Source organism: Trachurus japonicus, chromosome 15 (assembly GCF_045865225.1).
Source record: "Trachurus japonicus isolate A0001 chromosome 15, Traja_1.0".
In the NCBI taxonomy this organism is placed as follows: domain Eukaryota; kingdom Metazoa; phylum Chordata; class Actinopteri; order Carangiformes; family Carangidae; genus Trachurus; species Trachurus japonicus.
The window spans coordinates 1,077,960-1,089,005 of record NC_140921.1 but is presented as its reverse complement, the minus strand read 5'-3'; the positions used below and the strand labels follow the sequence as shown (position 1 = coordinate 1,089,005).

At 51.7% G+C, this 11,046-nt stretch overlaps 1 protein-coding gene across 1 annotated transcript in view; it reads left to right on the top strand.

The window, feature by feature from the left end:
- Positions 1 to 209: 209 nt before the first annotated feature.
- The window catches only part of ninl (ninein-like), an 87,019-nt gene continuing 76,182 nt past the window's right edge, over positions 210 to 11,046 (top strand). The window contains exons 1-3 of the mRNA XM_085799108.1: positions 210 to 395; positions 4,512 to 4,608; positions 5,201 to 5,403. Coding sequence (XP_085655234.1) covers positions 213 to 395; positions 4,512 to 4,608; positions 5,201 to 5,403 — 483 coding nt within the window. The 5' untranslated portion in view covers positions 210 to 212. The remainder of the gene's footprint in view (positions 396 to 4,511; positions 4,609 to 5,200; positions 5,404 to 11,046) is intronic.

Sequence of the window (11,046 nt, the reverse complement as noted above, 5' to 3'; positions counted from 1 at the left end):
TAGAGTCTTTATCACAAACTAGAACTGTTAAGTTTTAAGTGTCACTGATGTAAATGGTTACAGCTTGAAGTGGTGGTGAGGTGTTAAAAAATATTGAGAAGGTCTTGAAAAAGTCTTTAAAAAGGTTTTAGAATTAACTTCAAGATTCCTGTAACCCTGTGAAACACAAATTACATGTGTCTCTGTGTGTGTGTGTGGTCCAGGCTGCTGGGATGGAGGAGGAGGAGCAGAGCCGCTACGTGGCCCAGCTCAGGGCCGAGTTCGACAGCTGTGACACGACGGCGTGCGGCTTCCTGGACCGAGACCAGCTGACGGCGCTCTGCACCAAGCTGCACCTGGACCAGCACCGGCCGCTGCTGCTGGACTCGCTGCTGGGCCAGCGCTCCTACGCCACGGTCAGTCCACATAGGTCCACTAGGGTCCACATGGGTCCACTAGGGTCCACTAGGGTCCACATGGGTCCACTAGGGTCTAGTCCACCTGGACCAGCACCGGCCGCTGCTGCTGGACTCGCTGCTGGGCCAGCGCTCCTACGCCACGGTCAGTCCTCTAGGGTCCACTAGGGTCCACTAGGGTCCTCTAGGGTCCACATGGGTCCACTAGGGTCCACTAGGGTCCACTACGGTCCACTAGGGTCCACTAGGGTCCACATGGGTCCACTAGGGTCTAGTCCACCTGGACCAGCACCGGCCGCTGCTGCTGGACTCGCTGCTGGGCCAGCGCTCCTACGCCACGGTCAGTCCTCTAGGGTCCACTAGGGTCCACTAGGGTCCTCTAGGGTCCACTAGGGTCCACATGGGTCCACTAGGGTCTAGTCCACCTGGACCAGCACCGGCCGCTGCTGCTGGACTCGCTGCTGGGCCAGCGCTCCTACGCCACGGTCAGTCCATTAGGGTCCACTAGGGTCCACTAGGGTCCTCTAGGGTCCACTAGGGTCCACATGGGTCCACTAGGGTCCACTAGGGTCCACATAGGTCCACTAGGGTCCACTAGGGTCCACATGAGTCCACTAGGGTCCACATGGGTCCACTAGGGTCTAGTCCACCTGGACCAGCACCGGCCGCTGCTGCTGGACTCGCTGCTGGGCCAGCGCTCCTACGCCACGGTCAGTCCTCTAGGGTCCACTAGGGTCCTCTAGGGTCCACATGGGTCCACTAGGGTCCACTAGGGTCCACTAGGGTCCACTACGGTCCACTAGGGTCCACTAGGGTCCACATGGGTCCACTAGGGTCTAGTCCACCTGGACCAGCACCGGCCGCTGCTGCTGGACTCGCTGCTGGGCCAGCGCTCCTACGCCACGGTCAGTCCTCTAGGGTCCACTACGGTCCACTAGGGTCCTCTAGGGTCCACTAGGGTCTAGTCCACCTGGACCAGCACCGGCCGCTGCTGCTGGACTCGCTGCTGGGCCAGCGCTCCTACGCCACGGTCAGTCCACATAGGTCCACTAGGGTCCACATGGGTCCACATGGGTCCACTAGGGTCCACATGGGTCCACTAGGGTCTAGTCCACCTGGACCAGCACCGGCCGCTGCTGCTGGACTCGCTGCTGGGCCAGCGCTCCTACGCCACGGTCAGTCCTCTAGGGTCCACTAGGGTCCACTAGGGTCCTCTAGGGTCCACATGGGTCCACTAGGGTCCACTAGGGTCCACTACGGTCCACTAGGGTCCACTAGGGTCCACATGGGTCCACTAGGGTCTAGTCCACCTGGACCAGCACCGGCCGCTGCTGCTGGACTCGCTGCTGGGCCAGCGCTCCTACGCCACGGTCAGTCCATTAGGGTCCACTAGGGTCCTCTAGGGTCCACTAGGGTCCACATGGGTCCACTAGGGTCCACTAGGGTCCACATAGGTCCACTAGGGTCCACTAGGGTCCACATGAGTCCACTAGGGTCCACATGGGTCCACTAGGGTCTAGTCCACCTGGACCAGCACCGGCCGCTGCTGCTGGACTCGCTGCTGGGCCAGCGCTCCTACGCCACGGTCAGTCCTCTAGGGTCCACTAGGGTCCTCTAGGGTCCACATGGGTCCACTAGGGTCCACTAGGGTCCACTACGGTCCACTAGGGTCCACTAGGGTCCACATGGGTCCACTAGGGTCTAGTCCACCTGGACCAGCACCGGCCGCTGCTGCTGGACTCGCTGCTGGGCCAGCGCTCCTACGCCACGGTCAGTCCTCTAGGGTCCACTAGGGTCCACTAGGGTCCTCTAGGGTCCACTAGGGTCTAGTCCACCTGGACCAGCACCGGCCGCTGCTGCTGGACTCGCTGCTGGGCCAGCGCTCCTACGCCACGGTCAGTCCATTAGGGTCCACTAGGGTCCACTAGGGTCCTCTAGGGTCCACTAGGGTCCACATGGGTCCACTAGGGTCCACTAGGGTCCACATAGGTCCACTAGGGTCCACTAGGGTCCACATGAGTCCACTAGGGTCCACATGGGTCCACTAGGGTCTAGTCCACCTGGACCAGCACCGGCCGCTGCTGCTGGACTCGCTGCTGGGCCAGCGCTCCTACGCCACGGTCAGTCCATTAGGGTCCACTAGGGTCCACTAGGGTCCTCTAGGGTCCACTAGGGTCCACATGGGTCCACTAGGGTCCACTAGGGTCCACATAGGTCCACTAGGGTCCACATGAGTCCACTAGGGTCCACTAGGGTCCACATGGGTCCACATGAGTCCACTAGGGTCCAAATGGGTCCACATGAGTCCACTAGGGTCCACATGGGTCCACATGAGTCCACTAGGGTCCACTAGGGTCCATTAGGGTCCACTAGGGTCCACATGGGTCCACTAGGGTCCACTAGGGTCCACTAGGGTCCACATGGGTCCACATGAGTCCACTAGGGTCCACTAGGGTCCATTAGGGTCCACTAGGGTCCACATGGGTCCACTAGGGTCCACTAGGGTCCACTAGGGTCCACATGGGTCCACATGAGTCCACTAGGGTCCACTAGGGTCCACATGGGTCCACTAGGGTCCACTACGGTCCACTAGGGTCCACTAGGGTCCACTACAGTCCACAAGGGTCCACTACGGTCCACATAGGTCCACTATGGTCCACTACGGTCCACATGGGTCCACTACGGTCCACATGGGTCCACTAGGGTCCACATGGGTCCACTAGGGTCCACTAGGGTCCACTACAGTCCACTAGGGTCCACTACAGTCCACTAGGGTCCACTAGGGTCCACTACGGTCCACTAGGGTCCACATGAGTCCACTAGGGTCCACTACGGTCCACTACGGTCCACATGAGTCCACTAGGGTCCACTACAGTCCACAAGGGTCCACTACGGTCCACATAGGTCCACTATGGTCCACTACGGTCCACATGGGTCCACTAGGGTCCACATGGGTCCACTAGGGTCCACTACAGTCCACTAGGGTCCACTACAGTCCACTAGGGTCCACTAGGGTCCACTACGGTCCACTAGGGTCCACATGAGTCCACTAGGGTCCACTACAGTCCACTAGGGTCCACTAGGGTCCACTAGGGTCCACTACAGTCCACTAGGGTCCACTAGGGTCCACTAGGGTCCAGTCCGCCATGACTGAACCGGTTCTGCCATGTGGACTCAGATAATCAGGTTTTTACTGAAACGTCCTCCGGTCCCAGTGGAGAGTAGAAACGTTAAAGAGCAACTAAACCCCTAAACCACTTTTTTCTGCTGAAAACAAATATATTTGGGTATAAGGTAGTGTTGTCAGTTGATTCTGGTCCAACTTTTGACATTTTAGTCAAAATATTTCAACTTGGTGTATTTTGTAGTAAAAATGTAGAGTGACTGCCCTCTATGGGTTGAAACACGGCTATTACAATCAAATCTTTCTATTGGCTGAGATGGAGGCAGATGACGTTTTGGAGGCAGCTTTCATCACTGGCCACCAGCTCCCCGGCCAATCAGCACCGGCTGCTGCCTGCCGCTAACGGTTGCTAGGCGCTCTAGCTGCTCTGCTGTGGCTAACGGCTGCTAACAGCTGCCTGAATGGGAATCGTTAGTGCGGCCGGCGCTAATGAGCCGCTAACGAGCTGCTAACGGCTCCAGCGTCCTCTCCTAGTAGTGTCCACGCTACTAGTGCTGTTAGAGTTGTGTTGATGTGTGTTTATTACTTTTTGTGTGTTGATGTGTGTTTATTACTTTTTTTTCCTCCTTTGTGTGATTTTGCGGGTGTGAATGCAGCGCAGGGGGGAGGGGGGATCGGAGAGTAGCTACTCCTGGAGCGCCGCCCATAATCAAGGCATTTTTTGAATTTCCAGCTTAGAGCATGTCATCCAAAACTGAGGGGTTTAGTTGCTCTTTAACGACCACCTGTCAACGTCTCTGCAGCTCTGTGGCTCCTCAGACTCTAATCTGGTCTGGTGACTCACTTCCTGTCTGGGCCTCTGTCCTCCACACGCTCAGAGTGGGCGGAGCTTCAGGGGACATGGGCGGAGCTTCAGAGGACATGGGCGGGGCTTCAGAGGGAGTGGGCGGGGCTTCAGAGGACAGGTGTTGATGTGTCTCCGTGTCCCTCAGGTGAACTTCGAGGAGTTTAAAGAAGGCTTCGTGGCCGTCCTGTCTCGCTCTCTGGACTTCAGCACATCGGAGGACGACAGCAGCTACCTGGAGCCAGGTGAGACACCGGAGGGGGCGGGGCTACAGACCCTAACCTTAAAGGGATAGTATCATTTTTTTAAAGTGGGGTTGTATGATCTACAAATAGCCCCTAAGTACTTTAATTGCAGTACACAGTTCCATTGGTCACTATAATATAATTTTTTCCAGCCCTTCAAAGTGCAGGAAAAACACAGTTTTTATTTGGACCTAACCAACTCACGTATCCCTCCGCACAGGGTTAGCGCCGCCGATCAGCAGTTGGTTAGGTCCAAATAAAAACTGTGTTTTTCCTGCACTTTGAAGGGCTGGAAAAAATCATATTATAGCGAACAATGGAACTGTGTATTTTTTTTCAGGTAAAACCTCTTTTAGGCCGTGAAAATAGGCCGTTTCTTTGGGTCCATTCACAATACTGTATGTTGTAAATCTCTGGGCAGGGCTATTATGGGCTGGCGTTGCTAACGGGAGGAGTGTAGAGAGTCTTCTACTGCAATTAAAGTACTTAGGGGCTATTTGTAGATCATACAACCCCACTTTAAAAAAATGCTACTATCCCTTTAACCCTAGATCAGCATTGATCCGTGTGGTATTGATTCTGTTCTCCTCAGTCGTCCCAGAGGAGGTGAAGCCGAAGTTCGTGAAGGGGACGAAGCGCTACGGCCGCCGCTCTCGTCCCGACAGTAAACACGACGCCGCCCTGAACGGCGACTCAGAGGACTCGCCGCCGTCCAGGACCGAGGCCACGGACTCGTCACCGGTCGGCGTCCGCAGAGCCAAGCTGAGACGGTCCACATCTCTGGAGAGCGTGGAGGTGAGGACGCACTGATGAGGTCACTGATGATGCTGTTAGAGCTAACGATGCTAAAAACAGCTAATTATAGGCTAACAATGCTAACAACAGTTAATCATAGGCTTACAATAGCTAACGATGCTAAAAACAGCTAATTATAGGCTAACAATGCTAACAACAACTAATTATAGGCTAACAATAGCTAACGATGCTAGCAACAGCTAATCATAGGCTAACAATACTAACAACAGCTAATCATAGAGTAACAATGCTAGCAACAGCTAATCATAGGGTAACAATAGCTTACGATGCTAACAACAGCTAATCATAGAGTAACAATGCTAGCAACAGCTAATCAAAGGGTAACAATAGCTTACGATGCTAACAACAGCTAATCATAGAGTAACAATGCTAGCAACAGCTAATCAGAGTAACAATGCTAGCAACAGCTAATCATAGAGTAACAATAGCATCAGCAACAACAGTAGCTAATCAAAGGGTAACAATAGATGCTAACAACAACTAATCATAGAGTAACGATAGCTAACAATGCTAACAACAGCTAATAATAGGCTAACAATGCTAGCAACAGCTAATCCTCGGGTAACAATAGCTTATGATGCTAACAACAGCTAACCATGGAGTGACAATAGCATCAGCAACAACAGTAGCTAATCAAAGGGTAACAATAGATGCTAACAACAACTAATCATAGAGTAATGATAGCTAACAATGCTAACAACAGCTAATCATAGGCTAACAATGCTAACAACAGTTAATCCTCGGGTAACAATAGCTTATGATGCTAACAACAGCTAACCATAGAGTAACAATAGCATCAGCAACAACAGTAGCTAATCAAAGGGTAACAATAGATGCTAACAACAGCTAATCGTAGAGTAACGATAGCTAACAATACTAACAACAGCTAATCATAGGCTAACAATGCTAGCAACAGCTAACCATAGGGTAACAGCTTATGATGTTAACAACAGCTAACCATAGAGTGACAATAGCATCAGCAACAACAGTAGCCAATCAAAGGGTAACAATAGATGCTATCAACAGCTAATCATAGAGTAACGATAGCTAACAATGCTAACAACAGCTAATCATAGAGTAACGATAGCTAACAATGCTAACAACAGCTATCATAGAGTAACAATGCTAGCAACAGCTAATCATTGGGTAACAATAGCTTACGATGCTAACAACAGCTAACCATAGAGTAACAATAGCTTATGATGCTAACAACAGCTAACCATGGAGTGACAATAGCATCAGCAACAACAGTAGCTAATCATAGAGTAACAATAGATGCTATCAACGGCTAATCATAGAGTAACAACAGCTAACAGTGCTAACAACAGCTAATCATAGGCTAACAATGCTAGCAACAGCTAACCATAGGGTAACAATAGCTTATGATGCTAACAACAGCTAACCATAGAGTGACAATAGCATCAGCAACAACAGTAGCTAATCAAAGGGTAACAATAGATGCTAACAACAGCTAATCATAGAGTAACGATAGCTAACAATGCTAACAACAGCTAATCATAGAGTAACAATGCTAGCAACAGCTAATCATTGGGTAACAATAGCTTATGATGCTAACAACAGCTAACCATAGAGTGACAATAGCATCAGCAACAACAGTAGCTAATCAAAGGGTAACAATAGATGCTAACAACAGCTAATCATAGAGTAATGATAGCTAACAATGCTAACAACAGCTAACCATAGAGTAACAATAGCATCAGCAACAACAGTAGCTAATCAAAGGGTAACAATAGATGCTAACAACAGCTAATCATAGAGTAACAATAGCTAACAATGCTAGCAACAGCTAATCATAGAGTAACAATGCTAGCAACACTTAATCATAGGGTAACAGTAGCTAACAATGCTAACAACAACAGCGAGCTAACTCAGGAGTTGACTGTCAGTGCCCTGAGTTCAGACGGTCATTGAACGCAGCACGAACACTGAGAGATGATGATAATGTGAAGGAGAACAGGAGGCTCCAGCTGTGTGTTTATAGAGCCACACACACACACACACACACACACACACACACGCACACACGCACACACACACACACACGCACACACGCACACACACACACACACACACACACACACACAGTGAATGAAGGTCATTGTGTGTTTTCTGCGCCGACTGGGTGAGGTTGGTCTCAAATATCCAGACGTTCTGCAGTTTCTGTGAATACCTGAGGAGGGAGGAGGAGGAGGAGGAGGAGGGAAGAGGAGGAGGAGGAAGAAGAGGAGGAGGAGGAGGAGGAGGAGGAGGGAAGAGGAGGAGGAGGAAGAAGAGGAGGAGGAGGAGGAGGAGGGAAGAGGAGGAGGAGGAGGAGGAGGAGGGAGGAAGAAGAGGAGGAGGAAGAGGAGGAGGAGAGAGGAGGAGGAGGGAGGAGGAGGAGGAAGAGGGAGGAGGAGGAGGAGAAAGGAGGAGGAGGAGGAGGAAGAGGAGGAGGGAAGAGGAGGAGGAGGAGGAAGAAGAGGAGGAGGAGGAGGAGAGAGGAGGAGGAAGAGGAGGAGGAGAGAGGAGGAAGAGGAGGAGGAGGAGGGAAGAGGAGGAGGAGGAGGAGGAGGAGGAAGAAGAGAAGACCCTAACCCTAACCCTGAATAGAAGGAGGAGGAGAAGGAGGGAGGAGGCAAAGGAATAGAAGAAAGAGAAGAAGGAGAGGAGAGGAGAGTAGAGGAGGAAGAATAGAAGGGAAGGAGAAAGAGGAGGAGGAGGAGAAGGAAGAGAAGGAGGAAAAGGAGAAGGAATAGAAGAAAGAGGAAGAGAAGGAGGAGAGGAAGAGGAGGTAAGAGAAGAAGATGAGGAAGAGAGGAGGAGGAGTAGGAGGTGATAGAAGAGGAGGAGGGGCAGGGAGGAGGAGGGGAAGGAGGAGCAGGGAGGAGGAGGAGCAGGGAGGAGGAGGAGGAAGAGGAGGAGGGAGGAGGAGGAGGAAGAGGAGCAGGGAGGAGGAGGAGGAGGAGGAGGAGGAGCAGGGAGGAGGAGGAGGGAGGAGGAGGAGGAGTAGAGGAGGAGGGAGGAGTAGAGGAGGAGGAGGAGGGAAGAGGAGGAGGAGCAGGAAGAAGAGGAGGAGGAAGAGGGAGGAGGAGGAGAAGGAGGAGGAGAAGGAGGAGGAAAGAGGAGGAGGAAGAGGAGGAGGAGGCGTAGAGGAGGAGGAGGAGGGGGAGGAGGAGGGAGGAAGAGGAGGAGGAGGAGGAGGAGGGAAGAGGAGGAGGATGAGGAAAGAGGAGGAGAAGGAGGAGGAGGAGGAGAAGGGAGGAGGAGGAGGAGGAGTAGAGGAAGAGGAGGAAGAGCAGGGAGGAGGAGGAGGAGTAGAGGAGGAGGAGGAGGAGCAGGGAGGAGGAAGAGGAGGAGGAGGAGGAGAAGAAGAAGGAGTAGAGGAGGAGGGAGGAGTAGAGGAGCAGGGAGGAGGAGGAGGAGTAGAGGAGGAGGGAGGAGGAGGAAAGAGGAGGAAGAGGAGGAGGGAGGAGTAGAGGAGCAGGGAGGAGTCTTCTGGGGGAGGGTTGGTGGTTTCGGGGAGTCGTAGGTCTGTCAGGAAGTGGGATAGAGAGGAATGTGGAGCTGGCAGACGCTGCTGGTCTGGCTGCAGATCACAGTGAAGCTGCTCTGAGGTCAGTCTGACTGTACAGCCTGGAGCTGCTCCTCTTCGCCTTCCTCTCAGCCTGGAGCTGCTCCTCTTCGCCTTCCTCTCTCCTCTTCTTCTTCCTCTCTCCTCTTCTCCTCTCCTCCTCCTCCTCCTCCTCCTCCTCCTCCTCCTCTTCTTCTTCCTCTCTCCTCTTCCTCTCTTCCTCTTCCCCTTCCTCCTACTCCTCTTCTTCTTCCTCTCTCCTCTTCCTCTCTTCCTCTTCCCCTTCCTCCTACTCCTCTTCTTCTTCCTCTCTCCTCTTCCTCTCTTCCTCTTCCTCTTCCTCCTCTCTTCCTCCTCCTCTTCTTCTTCTTCCTCTCTCCTCCTCCTCCTCCTCTTCTCTTCCTCTTTCTTCTTATCCTTCTTTCTCCTCTCTCATCTTTGTCCTCTATCCTCCTCTTCCTCCTCCTCTCTTCCTTTCCTTCTTTTTCCTCTCTCCTCCTCTCTCATCTTTGTCCTCTATCCGCCTCTTCCTCCTCCTCCTCTCCTCCTCTTCCTCCTCCTCTTCCTCCTCCTCCTCTTCCTCTGCTCCTCCTCTTCTTCCTCCTCCTCCTCCTCCTCTTCTTTTTCTCTCACCTCCTCTTCCTCTCCTCCTCTTGTTCTCTCACCTCCTCTTCCTCTTCCTCCTCCTCCTCTTCTCTCACCTCCTCTTCCTCCTCCTCCTCCTCCTCTTCTCTCACCTCCTCTTCCTCTTCCTCCTCCTCCTCTTCCTCATCTTCTCTTCCTCTTCCTCCTCCTCCTCCTCTTCCTCTTTCTTCTTATCCTTCTTTCTCCTCTCTCCTCCTCTCTCATCTTTGTCCTCTATCCTCCTCCTTCTCCTCTCTTCCTCCTCTTCTTCCTCCTCCTCCTCCTCCTCTTCCTCTTCTTCCTAGTCCTCCTCCTCCTCCTCTTCCTCTTCCTCCTCCTCTTCTTCTCTCACCTCCTCCTCCTCTTCTTCTTCCTCTCTCCTCTTCCTCCTCCTCCTCTTCTCTTCCTCTTCTTATTCTTCCCCCTCCTCCTCTTCTTCTCTCACCTCCTCTTCTTCTTCTTCCTCTCTCCTCCTCCTCCTCTTCCTCTTCTCTTCCTCTTCCTCTTCTTCTCTCATCTCTTCCTCTTCTTCTCTCACCTCCTCCTCCTCTTCTCTTCCTCTTCTCTTCCTCTTCCTCTTCTCTTTCTCTTCTCTCACCTCCTCCTCCCTCTTTCTTCTTATCCTTCTTTCTCCTCTCTCATCTTTGTCCTCTATCCTCCTCCTCCATGTTCAAACCAGGGCCACTGGCACTGGTGTGAATTTCTAGAAAAAATTTAGCGAAATTTCTGGAAAAAAAACTGGTAGCCTAACATTTTTAAAAAGTAAAAAAAATTCTACAACAAAATGGTAAAAAAAAAAAAAAAAAAAAAAATTAATTATTGAAAAAAGTTTAAAATTTGAGGCAAAAAAGGTACATTTTCTCCCCAAAAACAATTTTTGTCTTTTTTTTTTTTTTTTTTTTAGAAAAAAGTGGTTAAAGGGATAGTTCAACATTTTGGCAAATTGGCACATATACAGTATATCTGGGAGGAAGTGATGTCACACTGGCTCCGCCCCCTGCGTTTCCATGGTGATTCACCTGTCGGTCCAGAACCAGCTGCTCCAGGGGTTTCCATGGTGATTCACCTGTCGGTCCAGAACCAGCTGCTCCAGGGGTTTCCATGGTGATTCACCTGTCGGTCCAGGACCAGCTGCTCCAGGGGTTTCCATGAGCTTCAGTCAGTGAAGAGAGTTTATGTAACTGAAGTCTAAACACAGTCAGAGAGTTACATAAAGGAGTTAGACCGACTGTGTGTGTGTGTGTGTGTGAGACACTAAATAATTAATCTGCTGCTGCTGAATTTTTCACACCAGCTTTAAAGGACAATGCCGGGCAAATTCAACTCAACATTTTCGGTCTAAAAGAAGGAATCTGAAGATGTTCAGTTTAATTGCTCCTGTTCCCTCCCTTCCTTCCTTCCTTCCTTCCTTCCTTCCTTCATTCCTT